The 27,500-nt window shown below is 45.8% G+C and overlaps 3 protein-coding genes across 4 annotated transcripts; all 3 read left to right on the forward strand.

Moving 5' to 3' along the window:
- The first annotated feature begins 585 nt into the window (after positions 1–585).
- On the forward strand, positions 586–4,617 carry coq7 (coenzyme Q7 homolog, ubiquinone (yeast)). The gene is made up of 6 exons (XM_030352516.1): positions 586–815; positions 1,472–1,635; positions 2,096–2,210; positions 3,221–3,360; positions 4,249–4,317; positions 4,463–4,617. Exons 1-6 carry the CDS (start codon positions 743–745, stop codon positions 4,538–4,540), a joined length of 639 nt encoding a protein of 212 aa, XP_030208376.1. The 5' UTR covers positions 586–742; the 3' UTR covers positions 4,541–4,617.
- Positions 4,618–8,940: 4,323 nt separating this feature from the next.
- Positions 8,941–17,485, forward strand: notum2 (notum pectinacetylesterase 2). The gene is made up of 13 exons (XM_030352919.1): positions 8,941–9,965; positions 11,392–11,453; positions 11,601–11,916; positions 12,174–12,226; positions 12,423–12,518; positions 12,632–12,692; positions 12,804–12,907; positions 13,018–13,120; positions 13,308–13,496; positions 13,645–13,745; positions 14,203–14,347; positions 14,770–14,817; positions 16,123–17,485. Exons 3-13 carry the CDS (start codon positions 11,609–11,611, stop codon positions 16,442–16,444), a joined length of 1,530 nt encoding a protein of 509 aa, XP_030208779.1. The 5' UTR covers positions 8,941–9,965; positions 11,392–11,453; positions 11,601–11,608; the 3' UTR covers positions 16,445–17,485.
- Positions 17,486–18,467: 982 nt separating this feature from the next.
- Positions 18,468–23,657, forward strand: rps15a (ribosomal protein S15a). 2 transcript variants are annotated; one of them, XM_030352021.1, is made up of 5 exons: positions 18,468–18,607; positions 19,381–19,518; positions 19,853–19,932; positions 20,416–20,501; positions 23,522–23,657. In XM_030352021.1, exons 2-5 carry the CDS (start codon positions 19,386–19,388, stop codon positions 23,613–23,615), a joined length of 393 nt encoding a protein of 130 aa, XP_030207881.1. In that variant the 5' UTR covers positions 18,468–18,607; positions 19,381–19,385; the 3' UTR covers positions 23,616–23,657. The 2 variants fall into 2 exon arrangements, with proteins under 2 accessions (XP_030207881.1, XP_030207882.1); XM_030352022.1 differs by lacking the exon at positions 23,522–23,657 and adding an exon at positions 23,283–23,337 and having other exon boundaries at positions 18,588–18,607.
- Positions 23,658–27,500: the final 3,843 nt, after the last annotated feature.

Here is a 27,500-nt window from a genome sequence, read left to right on the forward strand (position 1 = left end):
ATAATTGAGCATGTGGTTAGTGGTTATTCTAAAAAACTATAACCATCCAATACCTCTACATATGCATACAATTGCTAAAGGTTCATTCCCAACTATAGATCACTTGATTAAATAAAGGTATGTGGAGGTATTTGGTGAGAAGTCGAGAAACCAGTGCAGTTCCCATCAGTTCCTTTCTCTGTGCAACACTGAACCCTACTGTCCACGTAAAATAACACACGCACACACACGCACGCACACACACACACACACACACGCACGCACACACGCACACGCACACGCACACACGCACACACACACACACACACGCACACACACACACACACACACACACACACACACACACACACACACACACACACACACACACACACACACACACACACACACACATTTCAGCACTACGATTCAGTCCAATTTCCCTATTTTTTAGGCTCTAGCTTTTTTACAATATGTTTATTAATTTGTTGTGTACGTAGTTATTCATTTGATGCATTTTTTTACCATATATTTCTGAAACACAACTTATATACAAAGGGTGGTGACCACGTGTGTGAGCGTGTGAGCGAGTGTGTGCGTCATCAGTCATCGCCGGGAAGTAACGCGACTTCATGTCGTCATACGCCTGCGCCATGTTATCCAATAACAGCCATAACAGCCCACCTCAATGACATGGGTTGTTGTCTGATCTGTATCTTGTACAGTTTATGAAAATATAATTCCGAATAATAAGCATTTTATCATGTTGAAGGGGACAGTGAAGACGGGCTCCCGCGTTTTCAGCACATCTTTGATGAGACAATGTGTCTGTAAAGGTGAGTTACCTTCTTCGGTATGGGACATATAAACGTGTGTGTGTGTGTGTGTGTGTGTGTGTGTGTGTGTGTGTGTGTGTGTGTGTGTGTGTGTGTGTGTGTGTGTGTGTGTGTGTGTGTGTGTGTGTGTGTGTGTGTGTGTGTGTGTGTGTGTGTGTGTGTGTGTGTGTGTGTGTGTGTGTCAGATCTCAAGTCTGTCTGGGTGTCCCATCATAGCCTTCTATATATAATGCATTGTTCAAGTTTCAGCCTCTTATTCTGCTCTTCAGAGCCAAGATGGGCGGATTGCCAGCAGCCAGCGGTTGAATTCTAACCAGAAGGTTGCTAGTTCGATCCCTGGTCCTCCTGTCGTGGGGTGTCGAGGTGTCCAAGGCACTGCACTCTGACTGCTCCTGACCAGCTGGCTGTCGCCCTGCGGGGCTGACTCCGCCGTCGGTGTGTGAATGTGTGCATGAATGGGTGAATGTGAGGCAGTATTGTACAGCACTTTGAGTGGCCACTGGTTAGAATAGTGCCGTAGAAATGCAGTCCATTTACCGTCTACTCTCGTTAGGGTTGCAATGCTGAAACTGCCGCCGTTGTGTGTTTAGTGTGTAAGAAGCCTCTTTGGATAAAAGTGTTCAAATGTAACGAGAGCGATGTCTCCTGCCGTCTAGACGCTCGCGCGTACAGCGTCCTCCCGGTGCCGCGAGACGAGGAGGAGGAGGCCATGCTGCACCGGATGATGCGCGTGGACCACGCCGGAGAGTACGGCGCCAACCGCATCTACGCCGGTCAGATGGCCGTGCTCGGGCGGACCCAGACCGGCCCGCTCATCCAGGTGGGAACGCCGGGAGTTAGCAACTCTTAGCAACTTTTCGTGCACGAAATGGAATTATTTCATTCAGAGATTTGCCGATATCATTTTTTCCTTCCCGTTACCGATTCGGATTTCTGAACTTGAGTATTGATACCGATAGCGAGTATATACCGCTACAGCGTCTGGCATTGTAACTACTGCACTTGTTCTTATTGAAGGCTTATCTTACGACGAGAACAATGTACAGTCTGTTCCCTTACTGTCGACCATTACATTTTTCAGAACTAGATAATTTACATTTAAAATCTATAGTTATACTAATAAATGTATATTCGTCTAGTCAAGCGTGAGCACCCATGTTGTTCTGAAGTATCGGATGACTTTCCGATCATGGTATCGTTATCGGAACAACTGTCATTTCTTTGTGGTTCCACTGCATCAACATTCCCTAAACGGGTACTTGCTTATTGTTGACCTGCAGCACATGTGGGACCAGGAGAAGAGACACCTGGCCAAGTTCAACGAGATCCTGGCGGAGAACCGAGTGCGGCCCACGTTCCTGCTGCCGCTGTGGAACATCTCTGGGTTCCTACTAGGTGGGCGTGGCTCCTCCTCCACGCAGTCTCCTCCCGTACATGCACAACCTTTAGGATCCATTAGTCATAAGTCCCTGACGCATGTTAAAGGGGTGATGTGTGATTAGCAGTTACGAGCCGTTTGAAAACCGGCCTTTCCCGGATGTCACCAGATGCCCTGGTGACATCACAAGTGAGCGTGTCCAGCGTCCTAGATGTACGCTGGAGAGATAAGCAACATTTGCTACAGTCCTCTAGGTAGGCTGGTGGACTGATCTGTCCAGCATACATTGAGGTGGACACGCCCACTAGTGATGTCACTGGGGCACAGGGAAGGGCAGGTTTTAAAACGTCTTTTAACGGCTGATGACTCTCACACCCGGTGGCATGTCATCACCCCTTTAATAAGTCATAAGTCAATGGCACACATTAAGTTGAAGTGACAGCTGGGCCTGACGTCATCCATGTTGCACACTGTAAAATGGATGTAATTTTAACGTAAAATAATATGTTTAATATATATATAATATATATTATATGTGTTTCATATATATAATATGTTAACCCCATCACATGACCTCTCAGTCTGGAGGTGTTTACCAGGTGCCTTTATCCAGGGCCTAGTCTCTCTGCTGGTGGATAGATAGATGGATAACTTTATTAATCACCCGGAGAGGGGTTCCTTTGTTACCACAGCCCAGCAGCAGTGGAAACCACGGGAAGATATACCACAGTCGAAATACAAAGTATGAAAAACAAAAATGGAGGCTAAAGTAAAGTCAAACAGAACAAACAGGGCAAACATCAGTCTGTGGGAAACAAAGGAAGAATTTCATTGTATGAATGAGAGCAAGTTTCTTATTGTGTGTATGACAATGAAACACTTTGAATTGAATTGAATTGAATTGAACAAGAAAGACAGCCTCAACATCATGAATGATAATCTATAAAGTGTAAAGTTTAAATATACTGTGAAGTACCCTTCCTTCACAGTACATTAAAGTGTGTGTAAACGCGTTGTGTGTGTCCAGGGGCGTCGTCGGCCCTGCTGGGGAAGGAGGGGGCGATGGCGTGCACGGTGGCTGTGGAGGAGAGCATCTCGGAGCACTACAACAGCCAGATCAGAGCTCTGATGGAGCAGGACCCCGACAGATACACCGAGCTGCTGCAGGTGGGCTCAGCCCCGCCGGCTCATCAGAACACAGCTGGGCTCTGCATAACCCCCACACACACACACACACACACACACACACACACACACACACACACACACACACACACACACACACACACACACACACACACACACACACACACACACACACACACACACACACCCCTCTTAGGCACTTATTGTATGTTGTACGTCCTGGCACTTAATGTACACACTTATTGTATCTTTTTGTCAGTTTGTACTTCCTGTGTGTGTGTGTGTGTGTGTGTGTGTGTGTGTGTGTGTGTGTGTGTGTGTGTGTGTGTGTGTGTGTGTGTGTGTGTGTGTGTGTGTGTGTGTGTGTGTGTGTGTGTGTGTGTGAAATCCCTCCAGCATAGGGATCACAAACTTGTATTCTCATAAGCCAATCGTAAACCCCCCCCCCCCTCTTACACACTTATTGTAGGTTTTATGTCACTTATGTTTTATGACACTTAAAATAGTACATGGCATTGTGTAGCGTCTTATCCTAACTGTCTTTGTTGTATACAGGGAATGGGTTAACCTAGTGATGGTTAGTGCTTGGCACTTGGTTCTATGAACATCCTGACTGCACCCACAGAGATATAGTGTTGTTTCTCTTTCTTCGGACAGATGGCTTATTGTAAGATGCTTTGGATAAAAGCGTCTGCTAAACGCCCTGAATGTGAATGTGAATGGAATCTATTGTGTTGGTTACACATGCATGTCAGTGAAACCCTATTATGTGAACGATATTATTGTGCTTACCTTCCCAGTACAGGCAGCTAAACCCTAGTACTTTACCTCTGTCCTGGTGTTATAAGGTTCTTATATTGTCTTCTTTGTACCTTTCCCCTCTCTCTGTTCCAATAATCACACTAATAGGTGATAAAGGAGTTCAGAGACGAGGAGATGGAGCATCATGACACAGGATTGGAACAAAACGCTGAATCTGTAAGCATCTGCCTCGTGTATGAAAGTGCTATATAAATAAAGTTGTCATGCCTTGGGCTAAAGTTTGTACTTTTTCTATTTCAATATGTGTAAACTTTTGATTGTGTTTACATCATTGTATTGTATTTATATTTCTGTTTTCCAGGCCCCTGGATACTGGCTGTTGAAAGCTGTCATACAGCTGGGCTGTAAGGCAGCGATACGTGTTTCTGAACGGGTTTAATCACATTTTGTGTAAATATGTAAAGATATTCTGATATGAATAAAACTATCGTACTTTGTTTTTGTATGACAATTTGAGTATTTTCTTGCTATTTGTTTTGCTAACCTTCCTGATGGTAACTGCTGGTTTCCACTCTACCAAAGTATTTCCATATTGAACTCACTACAAAAAACTTCAAAGTGCATAAAGGTTTTATAAACATCTCAAGCTACTTAAGAATAAATGTGCACATAAGATGCCAAGAGAGCTCAGTCATTTCTAGGTCAGTTTAAAAGGGTATATTCTGCTATCATGAAAAATGCAGGCGTCATACTTATTACAAAAGTCTGTCAAGTCAGTTGCAAGACTTCCAGTCAAACATTTTAATATTTACACAAATCTGGGTCAAAGTATGCAGGCCTATCACCCACCACCATAACCCCAACACACTACATCTCCTTCACATAGATCACGGATCCCGTTGAACAATGGCTTGTCATCCCCTACAGCACATTAGGTCGCTCAGAATGAAGGATCAACCCCAGACTGTCAAGGGGACCCTAATCTACTGCTCCCCCCCCCCTCCCCCCTCCTCCACCACCTCCTTCGATTCAACGCACGTGCCTGTTGGTCCTTGCATATCAATTATAAGTCTTATACTCTCACACGCTGTGTGACGCTTAACAATGACTGTTGACATGGTTAACATGGTTAACATGGTGCCCGATTGGGCCAGATTTCCCGCCCAATCTGGCAACCCTGGCTGCAGTAAATCTGGCAACCCTGGCCTCGAACATTAAACTAGATCTTCCCAGAAGTAAGAGGCCGCGGTGCGACGTTTCACTCCACTGCTTCTGATGTGCAACTGGTTAACCACGTCAACGTCCAGCTCTGCCCAGCAGGTCCCAAATACGCCGACCCCCTAAAGGCTAATCCTATTAATAGTAAAAAAGCATTTTTACGGTTGGACTGTAAACTGTAAATACCTGTGGTGGGATGTCATTGTTTAGGTACATGCTTAAACGTACGCTGCCGGGTAGATCGACTCTATTTGTTTGATTGGCGACTTATCTACAGCATTGGTTCTCAATGCGCTATTTAGTGGTACGCAATTCAAGGAATCTTCATAAAAATGGTTAGGGTTAGTGAGTTAATATAATTTATTTTAAACATAGGTCTAATATCAAAACAGTAGTAGGCCTTCGAATGGAAACACATTCACCATGAGAAAATAAAAATGGGGTTTAAAATAAATTAAAGGAATAAACGTGCCTTCTGCGTGAGCTGTGCGTAGCTGAATAGGGCCGCATGCCTACGCTACTGTATTTTGTCATATTATATTTCTATTTTAACATCTTTCATAACGGTGGTACCATTGGGCCAATTGGGCGATAGAAACCAAACGGGACCGTGGCCATGTGAGTGACACGCATCTCCGCATTCTGAAGGGACAACGCATGATGCAATGCACTGACATCACCTCACCTGGAATGCCTGATGTACGGCCTGTCAAGCCTGGCAGGGCTTTGGAGATACTGTGCTGAAAGAAACTCCGCCAAGGTCAGTCCGGAGCCAATCTGAACTTCTTGGAGAGGAATAAATACAATTGAAAAAAAAAATTATAGGCGATGCACCGTATGAATGTTCTTCTTCTAGTGCCGGATGAGGGTTTACGATGTTACTAAAAGTCATGTAAGGACATGGTAGAGGTAGCCTTGCTTTTTCTGGGTAAACGACACTCATTCCATGCAATACTTGCATTACCTTTTATAAATAAATAAAATAAATAGCCTACGAATTTTAACACAGAGTTATAAATTACAAAAAACGTGGCTGGTACAACTAGGCCTACCACTTGAATACTTTACGCTTACACCTTACAATTTACTGCACCTCATTACTTATCATTACTTATTACCAATAAGTGTCTCTTATTATTACTTACATTCTTTTATTTTATCATTATTATTATGTATTATTGTTATCTATGTAGCAAATTATTTTTTTCTATGGTTTTTTTTACATATTTATAGGCTATTCTTACTATCGTATTTACTTTTTCTTGTATTGTTGCTGCTATGTGGCTGTTGAGGAACAAAGTCTAAGAATTGTAGCCCTGCAATAAGTTACAATAAAAGGGTTAGTAATTCTGATTCTGAAAAAAACCTCACGCGACCTGTTGAGGTGCGTTTACCAGGAGTGTCTGGTCATTTGTTAAAGCTCTCCTCATGTTCCCGGGCTGCGTGTATTACATACCGTGATGCTCCGGCAGCAGCGTGCCGGTGTCCGCGCTGCACATGGTCCGAGCAGCTGGGCTGGCATCGGGCGGCGCGTGGCTCCTGTGGAGCCTGCGAGCGTAGTATTACCCTGCGTCTCCTATACATCACCGCCGTGACAAGCACTGTCCGCTCCGTCCATGTCTCTTCAAGGCCGTCCTGCCAGCCCTGACTGGTGTCGTAAGCCACAGAAGAAAACACCTGATGCTCCTCCGTGAGTGATGGTCCATTCTGTCACCTGCTCCAAGTCAGGTCAGAGGATCGGGAACAAAAAACAGATTTCGTTAATTTGCACAACATTTTTGCACTTGAATCAACCGTGGCCGTTACCACTGCAATTCTGCTACTTATTTTTACATAATTTTATTTTTACTATTTTATTTAGCCTACTTTATCTTTTATTGTTGCTGCTCTGTGACTATGGTGGCAGAAGCAAACGCTGGAGGTCGATCTGCGACGGTTTGGAGATCGGTTCATCATGGCCGTTATCGGGGATTAGTTGTGTTTACGCTTCAAACACATGTTCTTGTAAAGCAAAGTGCCATGCAGTCCAGGGTAATGTTTAACATGGCAGTGATGGGGGCGGTCTGCATGCTTACACTATGAACATACCCCACAGGAATAACAGCGCGCCTGGCATGTCATTAGGTGGTTAGGAGCGCTGCAGAGTTGGCTCATCGACAGCGGCACGGTGTGCTCACACTTATTTACCCGCTTAGCCATTACATCACCTCCTGCTCCGATCCAGCGCCTGAAGCCCGCGACCGGCTCCTCCTTATCTACCGTCTGATCGTGCAGAATGCAGAGTGCTTCAAATACTATTTGATGTAGGCCTACTTTATTATTCCCAAATGGGTAATCAGATAATTAATCAGGTAAATTAGGTAAGTTCCATTCTACCCCTGGAATCTTTTGCTCTTTTCTCACCAAATCCTACGATCCTCCGTTCTATCAGAGGAATTGTATAACCCTTACATTCTCTCCCTCCAGGACTCATGTCTGTCCTCTGAAGGTGGTTATTGCTGTGAACATCATGAGGCTGAGTAGTCACAATCCTCATTCCAATCACGTCAACTCTATTTCTGAAGCCTTGTTACATAATGTTATTTTTGGCCCATCTTCCAGAGCCTGTAGAACCTCCATCAGTGGTGACCCCCAACATCGATGGGTATAGGCTACTATTAAATCAAATGACACTCTCCCCCCCCCCCCCCCCCATCCACGATGTGGCGGGGCGTTGGGAAGAATCCAGCCTATGACTGCTCTCTCCGGCGCGTTGTTCTTTGAAGCCAGAGCGGGAAATATTCCCACTAGTAGTCCCGGCACGCCTGGGCGATGACACACACATGCTCCGCAGACGGAGTGCCGGACCACCTGGGCTTGGGGGGGGGCCGCGTCCTGACCTTGTTGAGAACAGCAACACGAGCGGGTATCAGAGTAAAGTTTAACGAGCCTCATCATCCCGGGTGATGTTCTGCTCTACGGAACAAGTGTTCTTTTGGTGTGTTAAGATGGCGGGAAGAATGTTGTCACATTTTGTGTCTGTGTGTGTGTATGCGGATTTCTAAATGAGGGCCTGTGTGTGTGTGTGTGTGTGTGTGTGTGTGTGTGTGTGTGTGTGTGTGTGTGTGTGTTTGTGCGTGTGCGTCTATATCGCCATGAATGCAAGTTTCTGTGTGTGTGGATGCAGAACTCTTTTGTGCATGTTTGTGTATGTGTGTGTGTGTGTGTGTTTGTGTATCTGTGTGTGTTTGTGTGCATGTATATCTCTGGGAATGTCAGTTTATGTGTAGATGCAGACCTATTATGTGCATGCATAGGTGCAGCGTGCATGTGTGTATGTGTATGTGTGTGTGTGTGTGTGTGTGTGTGTGTGTGTGTGTGTGTGAGTGTGTGTGTGTGTGTGTGTGTGTGTGTGTGTGTGTGTGTGTGTGTGTGTGTGTATGTGTGTGTGTGTGTGTGTGTGAGAGTGTGTGTGAGTTTGTGCAGGTCTGTGTGTGTGCGTCTGTGTATGCTTATGTATGTGAGTTGGTGCAGGTCTGTATGTGTAGATGTATGAAAGCACAGTGCTTGACACCCTTGACAGCCAGTGCTGAACCCCAGGGGGAGGGGGGGGGGGGAGGGGTTGGAACACGAGCACTTCAGTCAAACAGACAAGTGCGCCTGAATGTGTCGATATGTTAAGTTCCCCCGCACGGCTCCTCTTGAAGAGGAGAGAAAGCGGGGAAAGGAGACCGAAACACATATCAGTGCGTTCAATCCAATGTGAAGAACAATAAAATGCCATCGTTCCGTTCTGGACGTTCTGGCAAAACGGAGATAGATTTACTGCAGCTCCTCCACCTTTTTGAAGTATCTGTTTAGCAGATTGTTGCATTGATTTCTGGGAAGACAGATGGTTACGTGTGTGTGCTCCGAGACGACCGGAGGAATGAGCGATCGTTCAGCTCGGTAGATCAAATCCAGCGCGCCGGTGTCATTCGGTTTCATTTGTAATGTGCGTGGGCACATACATTCTCAAACACATATTTTCAAATAGCTACCTTTTCTCTTTTGGATGAAGTTGAAAGTAACCGAAAAAGAACTTGAAATGTTTGAGCTTAGTACCGTTTAATTCTGTCTGCCAACGTGATGAGGCCGGCCCCGATGGATCTCGTTTAGCCTCTAGTTGTCACCATCAAAGAGGTGATTCGAGGGGAAGAGATTTATAATCTGTTTTTATGCAACAGCGTTAAAACTTTTATATCGTATCTGTAGTGGACATAAAAATCGAAATGGGTGTTAAATGTTTACTATAACATAGAAAAGCTGCCAACAGGGAATGGGTTAATCTAGCGATTGTTGGTGCTTGTTCTATGAACCGACAGCGATACATGGTTGTTTCTATTCTTCTGGCAACTGTACTTGTTCGCCAACACTAACCCTACACTGACACAGCCCCAAGATCATTATTGACTGTGATTGACATGTCAGGAGTGTGCATTTCGTTGATGAGACTTTTACGGCCCTGGTGATCGTGACCTCCCACTGAGTAGGGTACACGTCACCTCAGAGCTATCCCAGGGGGACCGGCCCCAAATACCCCAGCCTGTGTCTCCAGCTTGGGCCACACTCGTCCAAACTGCCCCCAGGAGCCATAGGTCTGCACTGGACTCGAGCTCAACCCAAAGGTAAATACATCTCTGAGCACAATCTGCCATCAACCTAGAATCATAATGGTTTAATTATTAATATCATCAAATATCATTAAATTACTGTCGTTTAACTAATCTTGTGAAAAGAGTATTACTCTTAAGATGTTATATAATATCATTAGATGAAAGAATATTAAGCATATGTTATTTGCAATCTGTTAAAAGCGAATAATTAATTACAAATGGTAACATGCCGGCATTTCAGCACTTATTATTGGTTATTATTTTTATATATTTACAATATTATTACGTCAAACTATACAATAAGGATACATTAATGAACTTATCTATCATCAGGATGTAATTAATAATAATTAATAATGCATACATTATTATATAGCATTAGCATGGGGGTTAGAGGGGGCTAGGATTATGGTAAATCATAAACATAAAATAATGTAAACATTAACATCATTAGCAAAAATTAACACCATTAGTAAAAGATTACGAAACCTTTAGTTAACTGCTTTTCACTGTTAGTTTATGCTTATTACTGCATTAGAAATTGCTAATTAATAGTTCATTAATGTACCATTATTGTCAGTGTTACCTATAATGGCTATACTATTTATCTTTGGGGTTGGTATTGGGCTAAATGTTTCCAGTTTGCGGTGGTAAAAGTGTAATCATCTTGGATCTTTGCCCCTTATCACCCATGGACAGGAGAGCGGTTTGAGACTGGAACTCAAACCCCTCGTTGGGGTCAATCAATCAGCTCGTCTGTCCCGACCTCACCGTCAGAGGGGGGGGGTATGTTGTTGACCGAGGGTCCCCCCCCCCCTTCCAGGCGCGTTTCATTCCCATGTCGGAGCGTGACGGGGGGACGGGGTGATCTTAAGACCTTCAGGGTCACATGCGCTGAGTCCGACCGTGCAGGTGTTTAAATCAGAGCGCCGGCCATCACGGTGGAGGAGAGCCGGGGTGGGGAGGGGGGGGGGGGGTTTGGAGCGAGCATAACAGAGAGGGTGGGGGGGGGGGGGGTGAGGTCATGGTCAGACGAGGGATGATGATGATGATGATGATGATGATGATGATGATGATAGCCTGGCACAGGGTGTTTGTTTTCTTTGTGAGGACTTGAAATATGTCGAGGTGAAGCGTGTGTTTCCCTTTCTCCTCGCTGCGGGCCGGAGGGCACCGCCCCCCCACCCAGCCCCCCCCCCCCCCCCCCCACCTGGGGGCGTCATGGACCACGGTGCGGGGAGAGAGCGCTGGCAGCAGCTCAGAGAGATACCAGCGGGATGGGCTCCATGTGGGGACACTATAAAGCTCACTGGGGATTCGCAGGATGCATCAAAAGCCGCCTCGACCTTTCATCAGCACCAACATCTTCTTCTTCCTCCCCCTGCCCGGTCATTGTGCTCTGATCCTCATCATCGTCATCATCTCGTCTTCTCCTCAGTGGTCTCCGGTCTCCGCTTCACCAGAGGTTCACCAGCAAAGAGCTCCACGCATCTCAAAGAGGTACGATCTACGCTTGGTATGGGATTTGAGCATTCATAGAGGTCTCAGGCCGTGTTGTACCATCAGAGGCTGGTTCTTCTGGGGGGGGGGGGACTGTGATGCTTGAGGTTATTCTCCAGCGTCACAGACTTCTGCCCACCCTGACAGGTCTGGACATGAGGCTTCTGGGACTGCTGGCTGTGGTCCTCCTGCTGGAGGTCTCCTGCTGTCAGAGCAACCGGCCGACCAGACCCGGGGGCAAGCCGGCCAAGAAGACCGGGGCCCAGGGAGCCAGCGTCCCCCGGGCCCCCCCGGCTGAGGAGGACTCCCCCGCAGCGCCTGGAGGAGGAGGGGCCGAGGGGCCAGTGGAGGCAGCCACCGAGGCCCAGCCGGGAGGTCCTGTGGTGGGGCAGCAGGCTGAGGCTATGAGGCTGCAGTACCTCAGGAACCCCCAGGTCACGTGCAACGACGGCAGCGCCGCCGGGTACGCTGCTCTGGACCGCACATCCATATCACATCCATATCACATCCATGTCACATCCGGGGGACTTCTGTGCTCCACAACAGTGTTGGGCACAAACACACTTTTGTATTTAATATAAAGACAACAGCTTGTGAAAACAAGTTATTTGTGTTGGCAATTGTTTTTCAGAATGGAATACATTCTAGATCGATAAGCACAGTGTACTTCTCCATCGCTCGACTTATTAACTGCACTTTATTGTTCTTGATTCCCTTCAGCTTTTACTTGAAGGAATTCCGAGGGAGCCGTAAATGGCTGCTATTTCTGGAAGGTGTGTATGAAGAGATACACACACACACACACACACACACACACACACACACACACACACACACACACACACACACACACACACACGCACACGCACACGCGTTCTTCACTGGCCTTAACAATAAGCCCACCAGGGGTGAATCCATCCCCTCTCTCTGTGTGGGAAGCGATGGCTAATCTTAGGGTCTTATTTTTAGGCGGTTGGTGCTGCTATAACAAAGAGACCTGTGATTCCCGCTACCAGAATATCCCGCGTCTCATGAGCTCATCGGCCTGGCCCCAGAGCAGGAGAGGTAGGTCACTCGGTCACGTTTCAGAATGCATCTCCTCGTTCACGTTCCGGTCATATCATGGCGTCATTCTCCCAAAAGGGTTTACGTCGTGTGGACTCTGTCTTTGTTTACAGGAAGCGGTATCTTGTCCACCAGAGCTGAGGAAAACCCCCACTGGTACAACGCCAATATTGTGTGAGTAATGTCATTCGCTGTCATTGTGGCGTCCAAAGCATGAGGTTAAGATTGACTCGATTGATCTCATTGAACCGTTCTTTGTCCATGTCGATGCCTGGCTCTGTGCAGGTTCATCCCTTACTGCTCCAGCGATGTGTGGAGCGGTATCGGACCCATCCCGACCACACCCCGGGCGCGCCACGGACGAGAGCGGGAGAAGGAGAGGAACACAAGTCTGAAACACCTTTAGTTGTATTCCGATAGTTAGGACACAATCATAATAGAAGTATAGAACGTCGACTCCTGTTGTTTAAGTCCTCGTCTTTTTGTGTTGTCTCGACAGCTGAATACACCTTCATGGGCTCCCTGATCATCCGTGAGGTCATCAAAGACCTGATCCCCAAGGGCATCAAACAGGGCAAGGTCATCATGCTGGCCGGCACCAGGTCAGCCACTTGTGTTTCATAAACGACGTGTCTGACGAGATGCGCATAAAGAAATGGGACGGCCTCAGGTTGCCCTAAAAAGATCTACTGCCGCTACTCCATAGACTAGCCTAGCCGTTTGCTGATCAGTCGGGTGTGACGCCGTGGTGGCATCAACCGCTCAGTGAGTTCCTCTGCTCCTCCACAGCGCTGGAGGGACCGGCGTCCTGCTGAACATCGACCGGGTGGCCGGTCAGCTGGAGGCGATGGGGGCCGAGGCCCACGTGAGGGGCCTGGTCGACTCCGGCTGGTTCCTGGAGAGCCAACAGCAGCTGGCCCAGCCCTGCCCCGAGACTATCTCCTGCTCGCCTGAAGACGCCATCAAGAAGGGGCTCAGGTGAGGTCCTCCTTCCACAAAGTTTTAAATGTGACGTGTTGACATTGTTCCATGAAAGAATCAGCGTTTCTACAACCGGCTCCTTACTCCCCCCCCTCTGATGCGTGTTCGGTGAGCTCTTAGATAATCTGTTTGGCCGTTTTCCCAGGATGTGGAACGGAGTGGTGCCTGATCGCTGCCGGCAGTCCTACAAGAGAGGGGAGGAGTGGCAGTGCTTCTTCGGCCACAAGCTGTACGCCACCTTGACCTGTGAGTTCAGAGTTCACCTACACTCTGCATAGCTAACCCCCCCCCCCCCCGTACCCCCTCCCACCCCTCTTACACACTTATTGTATGTTGTACCTCCTTGCACTTAAAAATAGTACATTGTTGTACACAGTGAATGGGTTAACCTAGTGATAGTTAGTGCTTGGCATATCCTTACTGTACCGACAGAGATATATTGTTGTTTCTCTTTCTTCTGACAAATGGACTTATTGTAAGTCGCTTGGGACAAAACCATCTGCTTAATGCCCTAAATATAAATGAGGGTCTCTCACTGGGCCCGATCCTCTCTGGTCGAACCATACCAACACCTCTGACCTCAGAGAACAACAACCATGTCCGCCTTTTGTGGAAAGTCGTCACGGGGCGACACACAAACACACGGTGGTATTCATGTGTTGGAGACCCCCTGAGGCCCCTGACCCCCTGTGCTCCCCTGCAGCCCCCCTGTTCGTGGTGCAGTGGCTGTTTGACGAGGAGCAGCTCAGGGTGGAGAACATCGTCCTGGGGGGCAGCCTCTCAGAGGTCCAGTGGACCTACCTGCAGAACCTCGGGCGAGAGCTGAAGAACTCCCTGAGGGACGTCACGTACGTTCTCCTGGCGACCCTGCTCGGAACAGTCCTTTGATCCGCAGTGATGTAAAGTGACATGTTGTGGTTCAGTGATAACAAGCGAGGAGACTAGTCCCTCCATGGTGAATGCACTGCATTTATGCAGCACTTTTCTAACAAGTAGCCACGCAAAGCGCTTTACAATACTGCCTCACATTCACCCATTCACGCACACATTCACACACCGACAGAGGAGTCAACAATGCAAAGCGACAGCCAGCTGGTCAGGAGCAGTCAGGGTGAGGCGCCTTGCTCAGGGAAGCCTCGACAAAGGGATCGAACTAGCAACCCTTCCGTTTACCAGCAGACCCGGTCTACCTCCTGAACCACATGTCATCAAATAAGTCCATCCTTCTCCATAGATGATGAGTGTTCTTCTCCACTCTCTCTCTCTCCAGGGCTGTGTTCGCTCCCTCCTGCCTCTCCCACACTTTGATCACCAAAAGGTAAGACACGTTGGTATTTGACCCCCAAAGCGCCCCCTCCCAGTCCCCCCCCCCCCCCCCTCAACCTCACAGTGGGCTGAGCTCATGCTGTTCTTCACTCCCATCATTCATCATGACACACCATGCGTGCAACCCAACGCCACTTCACACTTTCGGTATCTCCCTAAGTAACTCTCGCCCCCACCTTTCTCCCTCTATCTCTTTCTCTCTCTCTATTGCTCTCTCTGCTCCTACTCTCCCTTACACACACACACACACACACACACACACACACACACACACTGGTCACAAACCTAATGGGTCAATGATGGGTCAAGGGGTGGAGTCCATTTATAATTAAATGGAAAGGTTAAGTTTTGCGTTTATGGGAGATGATGCACCCCTCATGTTGGGGGGAAAGGCCTCCCTGGACCGTCCCCAGTTTTCTAATCTGAGCTGAGTCGGGTCACCGCTCCAGGGGATGTCAGAGGATCGAGACCCACTGAGCAGGGGATGGAGACGACCCGGTTGGTGTTCAAACTGCCCCCTAAACATTTCGTTGTTTAAATTCTAAAACGTTTCATTCTGAAGTGGTTGTACCATTCCAGGGGAGAACAACAGGGTTAATGGAGCACTAATTCAAGAAACCTGTGTGCAGCACTGCTGACGTAATTAGATAGTAACAGCTGACACACTGACATATGAAATTAAAAAAATAACAAAGGCTCAAATTCGTTGACACTTTGACATCGACTTACTATTCGTTCCAGGGTTTGTTTTTCCAATATCAGTAATATTGTGCTACCATTATTGTAATTGTTCACTGGCTGTTGTGTCTGGCTTCAAGATCTGCTCCAGTGTTTTTTTTCCTACATTACCCAGAATTATTTTCACTACTCCCTCTCAACGTCAGGGGACCACATACACTAAATCTAAAATGTATAAATAATAATAAATCAAACCAACATTATAACGATATGCATAACAGCCGTGAGGTGTGGAGGCCTTTGAACGATCGTGCTCAAAGTGTGCAATTGGTTGTTGCTCACAAAAATACAGTTTTGTGATGAGCTACCAGGGCAAACTGCAGACCTTGTAAGGATATTGAGGGGGTTAATTCATTCACATTGACATTTTACATTTAGCAGACGCTTTTATCCAAAGCGACCTACAATAAGTGCTATTTTTGTAAGTCTCGTTACTATTAGTAGTATAAGTGTATTCAATGTTAGGTTGATTTGCAATCAGGGGATGTTTTCAACGACCGCCGAGCAGACTCCACCTAACGTTCCGGTGTTGTGTTCTCCCGTCACACCTCCGTTCCAGTAACTGGATTAACTTCCAGGTGAAAGGCACGTCTCTTCCCCGCGCGCTGCAGTGCTGGGACCGGAGCTTCCAGGACGCCAACCGCAACCGCACCCCCCCCCCCAGGGGCTGCCCCTTCCACCTGGTGGACACCTGCCAGCGGCCGCAGTGCAACCCCACCTGCCCCGCCCTGGTGCACCGGGCCACCCAGCAGGAGATGACTCTGGTGCAGATGCTGGTCGCCATGGGCCTGGACATCCAGAGGCTGGGCTTCGAGCCGCGCCGGGACCAGGCCGCCTCTCCGGCCGGCGCCAGCGCCAGCGCCAGCGCCAGCGGTGGCTAAAGCTAACAGTTAGGGCTACAGGAGGGGGAACGAAAGCTGCAGAGATTATCCCAGGCACATACGGCTGGACGGAGGCGTTAGTGGGAATTATATCGTAACCATAGTGATAATACGGGATCCCAGTTCTATTTGTTGTGCTCTCCCCTCTGTGTTACCGACATCGTGACTGATGGTGGGTTTGGTAAAAGGTCTGACCGATTTGGTGACCGATGACCTCTACTGGCTCGGCAGGACATTGCTTTGGTTCTAAAGGCAGAGGGGCAGTCTCGCCTGTTCCTCGCTGGAATAGAGTTCACGCAGGTTTAGCTTTGAAGCACGACCGCAGCCTGATCGAGTCTTTCGACCGTAGCTAGTTTAGTAAAACACCATGAAAACGACTTAGTTGTCCTGAAAAAAAACTGTTGTCATGACAAAGAACATAAGTGTGGAATCAATTGATCAACTTAAAACACAAAACGAACTATCCCCTGATTTAAAAGAATGCACACTTAGACATGTCTCAAAGTAATATGTAATTTCATTTCACATGGATGAATATGTCTGAAATTGTAATTGCCATTGCTACTATCGCCTACAGAAAGGTTTGTGCAGATGGTCAGATTTGACCATTATGCACCTCAGTATTCGGTTTCGGTGTGCCCACTGGGCTGGGGTTAAATAGTTAGTTATTCGTGCTTAGCAGTGTTTATATTTGCTTTGAAGTAATGGATCTATAAGCAATCATTTATAGCCTAATGAGGTAGACATTGAACATCTATGATAGTGAATTCTTTATTTTAACCAAGTTAATGCTGTGAAGTTTTTGAGAGTGTTCAGCCATCTTTGTTTCTTTTGTAGAATTTAGATTTTGAAGTTAGGATTTCAATTCAAACATCTACCAAATTGTAATAGTTTAAAAAGTTGAAACGGGAAATGTATATTTTTTCAATCATCCTCACATTGTGAAATCTATAGGCTTGGCTTAAATAGTCTTATTTGACTTATATTGCAAAAAGCGCATTGCAAGCCAAACTGATGTCTAATAAAAAAATTATAAAGATACTTTGTGGATGACCAAGTTGATTTTGTGATCATCAGCCTTAGCCTTATCTTTAACCAAGATACAGTTTAACATAGCCTGTTTCATTTAAATGTTTTCAAGAAAACAGAAAAACTAAGAAATGCATGCTGAACTAAAATGTACTTTATTATATTTATTAACACTCAAACATACGTTTCTTTTTTTTCATAAGTACACACATATAAGGCTCATAAGAATCATAAGGCTATCAACATAGAACACATATAGGCCGACACACAGAGTATAGACAGCAAAGATTCACAATTTTGTGATATAATCTATTACAGGACCTCGATTTACACCAAACAATCCTGTTTTATAAAATGTTGGAAAACATTTATCTTTTTAATGTACAATGTGTATTTAAATTAATTAATGTAAGCTATTCAGTAAACCTAGTAATAAAGTAATCATTCACGAATGCAATTCTTTTTTTAAATCCTTTTTTTAAATTGAGCCTAACACAAATATATCTTCTCATTCTGAGAAGGGTGACTGTCTATCATGTTTAGCTGGCTGACTGATGAGACCTTCTCCATCCATTGGTGACTCCTCAGACCTCTCTATCCTCCCTTAACTTTTTAGTTTCTTGTTTTGGTTTGGGAGGCTGTAACAATTATGCAAGAAGTCACGTGACCTTCCCACTATATGTGAAGTCACGTGACCTTCCCACTATGTGTGAAGTCACGTGTCCTTCTGACCCTGTGTGACGTTACATTTTTGCCTATGGGAGAACAAACGTACATTTGCAATCAAAAACATGTTTATGATTGATCTCCACTGTCTTATAGTGTAAATAAATAATAAATAATAATGGTGTTATATATTTTAAGTATCGCTATCACAAAACCGATGCTGTGCTCCGTGCAAACCATTTTTGTACGTAAAAAAAGAAAAGTATATATATTAAAAAAAAAATTGTTGTAACGATCAAATATATTTTAGTTAAAAGCGTATGATTCTAGCGTATGATTCTTGCGATGCTTGCGAAACCGTATAAAACGGTTTGTATTGTATTGTATTGTATTATGGACGCAGGATTTTACCCATAAGTCATTGCGGGAGTTTTTTCTACTTCCTCTTTCCGCCATATTGCAGAACCGGTAAGTCCTCCGTAACGTTTGTCTTCTACAATCTATCCAATATCTAAAGCATCGGAGCACAAACTAAGTATTTTTTTCGCACATCATGTCGTATAACTGTTTTGGGATGAATTTCGATGATTATCGTGGGGGAAAAAATACATGTTGACGGTATTTGGTGTCCACTCGCCCGAGTCCCTTCCCCCTGCCATCTTCTAAAGTGTGGTCCGTTTTTAATCATGAAACTGTTCATAAAATAAAGGCGGCAGGACCAACGATGCATTCAGCATAAAAATTTAAATTTCCCCCGTTGCTTTGGCTTTCGTCTGCACTTCAATCCTCAAGTTGAGCGACATGTCTATAGTGTATATTGTAGCTAGTGAGGGAACCAGGGAGCTAACAGGCTAGCAGAGCATCGCTCCTAGGCTGAGGGCAGACTTCAACAAGCACCTCCTGGTTGTCGTCCTAGTGCTTCTGTTCTAGGCTAAGACCTCCATGTTTTATATCATTTTTCATGCTGGGCAGTGCGTATCTCGTTAGCTCCCCAACCTGTGATGGTGACAGTAGGCTAGCCAGTGGAGGTCCAGGTGTGGGAGAACTCACTGGGCGACCATCTAAGCGATCTTCGTTGTAAAACCCGCTTGGGTTCGAGGGGAACACACTGCGACTATCCAAGTGATGGTCTCTGTTGCACAACCCATTGTTTTAGGAGATGACACTAGTTCAGGAGAACCCACTGGTTTAGCAGAACCTACTGTCCGACCCTCTAACGAGCTTCCCCTCTCCTTCAACAGGCATCATGGTGCGCATGAACGTTCTCGCGGATGCGCTCAAAAGCATCAACAATGCCGAGAAGCGTGGGAAACGCCAGGTCCTCATCAGGCCGTGCTCGAAGGTCATTGTGCGTTTCTTGACAGTCATGATGAAGCACGGTAAGAATCCACCACACATGCACCATAAGACCTCATAGTCCTGGTATCAAACGTCTTGTACATCCATGTCCATGTATGCATGTCGTTATGTCTTATTCAATGCATGTCTTACCCTAGCTATCTTTGTTGTATGGGTTAACCTAGTGATTGTTAATGCTTGGGACTTGATTCTATGAACATCCTTACTGTACAGACAGCGCCATATTGTTTCTTCTGACAAATATACTTAATGTAAGTCGTTTTGGATAGAAGCGTCTGCTAAATGGCCTGAATGTATTGTACACCCTCTTTCATGAATGCATGCCGTTCACACCAACTGTCCTCCCTGCTGCAGGTTACATTGGTGAGTTTGAGATCATCGATGATCACAGAGCCGGGAAAATCGTCGTCAATCTCACTGGACGTCTGAATAAGGTGAGCTGACAGGATGTGGAAGACTGTTTTTTGGGGGTGCAGATATTATAACGGATACGGTGTAGTTTCTTATTGTTGGCACTACTTTATATACTAGGTCTGAACATCACCGGCATGCTTTTAGTAGTCACTTGAACAGTTTGTTTAGAAAAATGTAGCATGAATCCGAGGAAGGGGTCGGTGACGGGCATGTTTTCTTACTTTTGGGGTAAATAAAAGTCATCTTTTTGGGTGGACACCAGTTTGCCTCCCTGAATAACCAGCCAGACATTGGTTGAGTGTTCAAATGCCCCCCCTGCACTCCATGCTATATGAGCTGTAAGCCTGGACTCAGGACTGTAAAGCTGTGTTTTGTTTTCATAAGCTGAGCGCTGGGTTGAGATGGACGTTGATTGCCGCCTCTATTGAGTGGATTGATGCGCTTGTGTAAAGGCTCCTGAATGTGTTCACTGTTTCATCAAATCCTTTGTTTGTTTGTCTCAGTGTGGTGTGATCAGCCCCAGATTCGACCTCCAGCTGAAGGACTTGGAGAAGTGGCAGAACAACCTTCTCCCCTCCAGGCAGTTTGGGTAAGGATGTCATGATCTCCGTCAATCACTAACGTACAGCTCTGAAGCAATGCCAGGGTCTTCATCATCACTATAGCATACATCTCTGAAACAAAGCCAGGGTCTTCATCATCGCTATAGCATACATCTCTGAAACAAAGGCAGGGTCTTCATCATCGCTATAGCACACATCTCTGAAACAAAGCCAGGGTCTTCATCATCACTATAGCACACATCTCTGAAACAAAGCCAGGGTCTTCATCATCACTATAGCACACATCTCTGAAACAAAGCCAGGGTCTTCATCATCACTATAGCACACATCTCTGAAACAAAGCCTTCTCATGATCAGGACTAACATCCAGAATGTTTTCTTGGATTAGTCAACAATATTGCTACTGCCCATGGCTTATTCTGATCTCGTTAATTACACCGACTGGTTTCAGGTGTTTCTGGTCATTTGTCATTTGGTTGGCCTACACATCACCTTGATGCATGTGGCCTCAAGGGTTATCCTGTATACGCCTGGTTTCACACAGCTATATGCTTACTGATTTCTACCTGAGAGTTTGGCGTCCCATTCACGCCTACTTTCAGCACATTCTGGGCCGAAGCCAACAATTAAATTGACAGGGCGATGTTTTAGCTGTGACACCCTAAAACCAACAATGCTTTCCTGTACTTCATCATTTTATTTTGGAGAAATTTGTCAATTTTCTCTAAATAAACGGTTGATAATATTTCTTAGTATACTTTAAATGATTGACCACTGGGCCAAACGTCACCATGCAGGGGAACTGAATGACGGCTCTGTTCAGTAAAATGACCAATCACAGAGCAGACACAACGTAGGCTGGGTTAGAGCAGGGGAAATGGGGGGGCTGTGGGGATAAACGGTTACTGAGGGCAGGATGAACTGCTCTGGGTGTACAGAATAAAGACTATTCTGTTTAGTGTTAATTGTATAAAGGGATCTAATCAGTGCATTGAGTGTTCGGTTTGTAACTCATTCCTAGTAATGAACCGGTTAAAGAGATAAAATGTTATGTTTTAATTATGGTTAATACGTTAGTTTACTGTATGTAAATAGTTTGGTAGATGTTTTTCCCTGGTGTAATAGTCTTGTTTCCGGTTCATCTAATCCGTAGTTAAAGCAGGCACTGTACACATAATCAGGGTATTTAATTTATTACTCCAGAATGATTGGTGTTATGGCAGGATGTTAAAACAGCCTTGTTCTGGGCTTGACCAGAAATGCCCGTCATTTAAAAGAATAATCAGTTGCTGGCAAATTTTCCATAGTATTTTTACAGTGCCAGCATCTGGGGATTGTTAGCTCTCCCTATAGGCTCATTCACCCACAAGTTCACCACAGCCATCATTCTGTTGTGGCAGTGGGGCATTTCGGTTCCATTACCTCAGCGATGTGAGGGGGACCAAGTTAAGGATTAACCCTCATAAAATAATGGCTCATGGCGTAATATTTTTATTATGTCTGCTTATTGCACTGCTCTACGTTTCCCCTGAGTTTTGTGGTTCTTCCTTCACCTTGAGCGGGTTTGAGGTGAAGCCCTTGGGGTTATGATTCAAGTAGTTTTCGAGGTATGATGAACGACCGGTTCATCAGAACATTCTGTGCAGTTAAGCGACGTGAATGTAAAGCTAAAAACCTCTGTGCACTTTGCCATGGAAATCGTTTAAACTTCACTCAAAGCTGTAAGCTAAAGTTTCCATCTTACCATTTAGTGTTTCTGTATGGATTCTAGGGCTGGGTATTGCCAGGTACCTCACAATTAAATCAAATTCTTTAGGTCTTCATTCGATTTAGATTTGATATTGATCCAATTGCTTCGATATCAATTCAATAATACTGACAAAAATACCTGAATATTATTTAGAATTAACCATTTCAAAATGAATTGACCATTTAATTGTCTTAACTAGCAAAAAGGGAATACACATTGTATAGTATTGTTCCTGATCATATAAGTAATAATCATAACATGGATAATTGTAAAAGGGCATGTACATTTAGGCAGACTCACTTCTAGTTTACAAGTATGCTTCTTTTTTTATGTTTTATTTTTTTGAATGGAAATAATCTATTTCAAAAATGTTCTGAATTGAAATTGAATCGAGAACAAATAAATTGCAGTGCATTGATGAATGGATATTTTTCCTAGCCCTAATGGATTCTATGAACAGGATGAGGGGCTTTATAGTCAGCTACTCTTCCGGTAGACTAATCGCTTTGCTAAGGCTTCTGTGGGCGTGACAAATGAGTCGCTGAACCAGTGATCTAGTGTTGTATAACAGGCTGCCGCTTCATCACCCGGTCTTAGTCTTGGGTCTGGAACGCCCCTAGACCTGGTACTGATCCTTGTCTAGTCCTAGTCTAGATCGGTCCTAGACCTGGCTCTATCCAGTGGGGTATCTGATGTATTTGCACCAGCTCGTGTCCAAATACTGTAGTGGAGAGATGGCATGGGCCTTTCAGCAGGCCTACTGCCTACAGAGCCCACAGGCACCGGGCAAAATGTGGAACACGGATCAGCCGCTGATGGGCTGAACTGCCATGTCTGGATGTAGGACTCAAAGCCATGTTGGACAGTTTCTGTTATTATTGCTCTTAATTATCTTGTCTGCAGTTAAGATGGCGGTTAAAGATATTTGTTGCCTAGTTGATCAAGTCTGGGTTTATTGGAGGATTTGGCGTTGTTGCTAAACCTTTTCAGCCTTTGAATGCGTTTGTCTGTAGAAAAAAATCGTGCTGATTAACCGTTGTAATGGTTTTGTCTGTAGATACATCGTGCTGACCACCCTTTACGTTGTGTTTCTGTAGATGCATCGTGCTGACCACCCTTTACGTTGTGTTTCTGTAGATACATCGTGCTGACCACCCTTTACGTTGTGTTTCTGTAGATACATCGTGCTGACCACCCTTTACGTTGTGTTTCTGTAGATGCATCGTGCTGACCACCCTTTACGTTGTGTTCTGTAGATGCATCGTGCTGACCACCCTTTACGTTGTGTTTCTGTAGATACATCGTGCTGACCACCTCAGCTGGCATCATGGACCACGAAGAGGCCAGACGGAAACACACAGGAGGAAAAATCCTTGGATTCTTTTTCTAAATGTAAAGAACTGTGCTAATAAAATGGAAAACGTTGACTATGCTCTTCGACTTATATTTATTTTTAGATTATCCATGCATGTACATTTACACAAGGCCCTCAAAGCTGTCGGTCTCGGTTCATGGTGCGCTGAAAAATATCTGGAATACTGATGGCATAGGTCATAAATTATGCTGGTTGATGTGTATCAAGTCTAATTAACTGAATCAATGCCATCTTCTGTGATTATGGAGATGGCTGGGAAGAGCTTTTATTTTGGACCGTCCGCTTATTGAATCACAATTGTACAAAACCTACTTAAAAACAACCTATTGGGATTAAATGGAATCTTGCTAATTAAGGCAGTGTGCCTTTTTCAGTTCAATACAATGCCACCATCTGGTTGCTCTACTTGAGATTTTATATCAAATCTGATAAAATAATTGGTGTTCTCTACAAACGAACACTTGTAAATACTTTGATACACGTTAGATACCAGAGTCAATATTCGCAAGGTAATGGAATTTGGCGTCTTCCTACGCAAGCTGGAAGTTGCCAACTGCTGCTGGGCATTTGGGATCTATAATATAAATTATATATAAATTGTATCTGTATAGGGTTAGAATATCGTGTATATATATATTTTGACTTATGGTTAAATGTTTTATATATATAACTTAACCATACGTCAATAAAATACTCCGTCATATTCCGGGTATTGTATATCATTGGTTGTAATTAATCAATCCAGGAATTATTTCGGATAACCTCAATATCCTGTTTAGTGTGGGGAGGGGAAAACTGGCCCTGGAAAGCCTCGTCATTGCTCAGTATTCTCTTCAGATTCTCTTTTCCTGCCGAGCCCGTTGCCTATCGTGGAGTAGATTAGTGTAATTGCAAGAATAAAGTCAAACCTTTTAGTATAGCCATGCCATTAAGTGTCAATTAGGTCCATTTCGGTTGATAATGGATCATTTAAGGACCATGAATAGTAATTATGCCAGGAATTTCCATACTTCTATTACACTATCCTATCGTTGCCTACCGCCAGTCCTGCACGGATTCCCTTCCCTGCATCCCGTAGTGGTTAAGAGCCCTTTGAGGGGGGGGGGGGGGGGGGAGAGAATGAGCTGTAATACTACGACTCAATCACTCGAGTACAATCAACATCGACTGCGACGGCCCTGCTCGTTTATCTCAATCTGATTGCAACGGTGCTTGACTACATTTGATTCAGCTTATTTATAGTCAATCATACAGCTGAAATGATTGACTCGGTTTTTAATATCTTTAGTTCTGTCAGTGACCACATGGTGGCAGTAGTGATTCGTCTGCTTGTTTTTCAATCATATTCAATCATATTTATCTGCAAAATTCGTCCTCATACCATATGCATACTAGAGAAACTAATTATGATTGATTTATAGATAACATTAATATCGCAATAGCAGCAAATGCATTACGTAAGAATTCAGTCAAAAGGGGACGTTTGATTTTGCTCAGCTCTTCATCCTCTCAGTCACTATCAATTATAAAGTTACACTGTAAAGAGGGAGTGAAAGGTAAACACTTGAGGAGCATTAGCGCAAATGTGATAATAGGTCCTTTTGTTTGGGCTTGAATGCGTTTGTTCTTTTTATTTTTATAATTAGGATCCAAACCCGTTGGCTGATTCCTTAGATACACCTGTTGCATAAGTAAATAATTAAAATAATTAAATAATTGTCTTATTTTGAAAAATTAACAAATTCAGATGGAAGTGTCAATTAGAGGTATCCCAATAAATAAATCCCTTAAATATTGTGTGTCTTCATGTTCAATGAAACCATTGTTAAAACAAACATTGATTTAAAACCGATAAAAGATAGAAAACAGATTGTTTTGTGCAACCTTACTTTCCTGTGGATCCACATCTGAATTATTCACCAGACAATGAACCCCCGATAGTCCACATCATTATCTCCAAGACAACAACAAAATAAACCCCAATGTTGACCAGCGAAGAACCGCCCAGCGAGGGTCGAAGCGATAGGAAGACGTATCTCTGGGAGGGAGGGGAATGGAGCAACACATTTGTCAAGACTGCATCTAATCATCGCTGTGTATAATGTATAAGTTGTGTACGTTCAAGGAGAGGCAGAGGGCTCTCCACAAAGCACATACTCCTCTATCTCTGAGTACAGCATTACTGGGGCAGAGATGGGAGGAGGAGGAGAGAAGTAGGTGGAGGAGGGAGGGAGGTAGGGAGGTGAAGGGAGGGAGGGGGGAGAGAGGGGATGGAGGTGGAGAGAGAGGGGGGAGGGAGAGAGGAGGTGGAGAGAGAGGGAGGTGGAGAGAGAGGGGGGAGAGAGGAGATGGAGGTGGAGAGAGAGGGAGGTGGAGAGAGAGGGGGGAGAGAGGAGATGGAGGTGGAGAGAGAGGGATGTGGAGAGAGAGAGGAGATGGAGAGAGAGGAGGGGGAGAGAGAGGAGGGGGAGAGATCAGAGGGGGAGATGGAGGTGGAGATTGTCGGTGTGTGTACGGGAGGTTGTGTTGGACGGAGGGGGGCCTTGGGGGGGGGGGGGGGGGGGGGTATTCCCAATACAAAAACAGTGCGGTGTGCGTATGATGAACGAGATAGTTAGAAAGCAGTGAATTTATGGCTGTGATGGCGGCCATCCATCCTGGGCGCCCCTCAAGGGCACCCCCCCCCCCCCCCCCCCCCCCCCCAGGTCCACGCAGAGACCACCTTGTTTGCAGAGTAGACGCTACCTGGGGTCACCCCACCTCCCTCCTCCACAGTTTAAACAATAATTAATTAACATGAAGCTAACAAAAGCTGCTCCTGCACATTTAACGTGGCGGGGGCACGGGGCCAGCGGGAGGCTGCCCCCGTGGACTAAAGCTCCGGAGAGTTCTCCACCTTGGGGGGGGGGGGTGCAGAACGCCCTGGCCTTCAGATGTGGATGAAGCTCGCCCTCTGCCAGAGGACGAGGGGAGAGGTGCTCACAGGTCCTCGCCGAGGAGTAAACACAAAGGCAGCAGAGAGCGCGTGAGAGGAGGCAGTCCTTGGTGGAACTCAACGGTAACCTGAGTGCGGATATAGCACGCTCTCCGTCCAGTGGCCGCTCAAAGGGCTTTATAATATACCCTAACATTCACACACCGACGGCGGTGTCGACCCCGCAGGGCGACAGCCAGCGGGTCAGCAGCAGTCAGGGTGAGGCGTCTCGCTCAGGGACACCTCCACACTCAGCCAGGAGGAGCCGGGGATCGAACTAGCAACCTACCGGTTACCAGACAACCTGCTCTACCTCCTGAGCCCCATGCCGCCCTTAACCTGTTGCTTTGCTTTAAACTGAAAGTACTAATGATATAACCAAGAAGCTCTCCAGTGGTCTACCTCAGTCCATTAGGGGTGTTTAGGGCCGCGGGCAGAGGCCCATGGACTGGAGTGCCTTTGTGCCTTTGTGCAAGGCAGCCGTTCAGTGCAGAGTCTTGAACCCGACCCCATCGACCCGAGCGACGACATCACGAGGCACGCATGCTTGTTTGCTTTGTGTCACTGAACGTCCCCCGAAGCAGCGATTTAAATATGATATTGAATATGTTGCCTCTTCTGTGGTGGGCCAGGCAGCAGCTGGAGGAGGTCTGAGGCCTCCAGGCGTCCGGACGACAGACCCAGCTGGGCGGCCCCAGGGAAGGGGGTCAATGACAGCCTACTAAAGCAAAAGGGCCTCTCTCTCTCTCTCTCTCTCTCTCTCTCTCTCTCTCTCTCTCTCTCTCTCTCTCTCTCTCTCTCTCTCTCTCTCTCTCTCTCTCTCTCTCTCTCTCTGCCTCTCTCTGCCTCTCTCTGTCTCGCTCTCTCTCTCGCTCTCTCTCTTGCTCTCCCTGTCTTACTGTCTCTCTCTCTCTCCCTCTCTCTCC

This window comes from Gadus morhua, chromosome 3 (genome assembly GCF_902167405.1).
Source record: "Gadus morhua chromosome 3, gadMor3.0, whole genome shotgun sequence".
Taxonomy (NCBI): Eukaryota; Metazoa; Chordata; class Actinopteri; order Gadiformes; family Gadidae; genus Gadus; species Gadus morhua.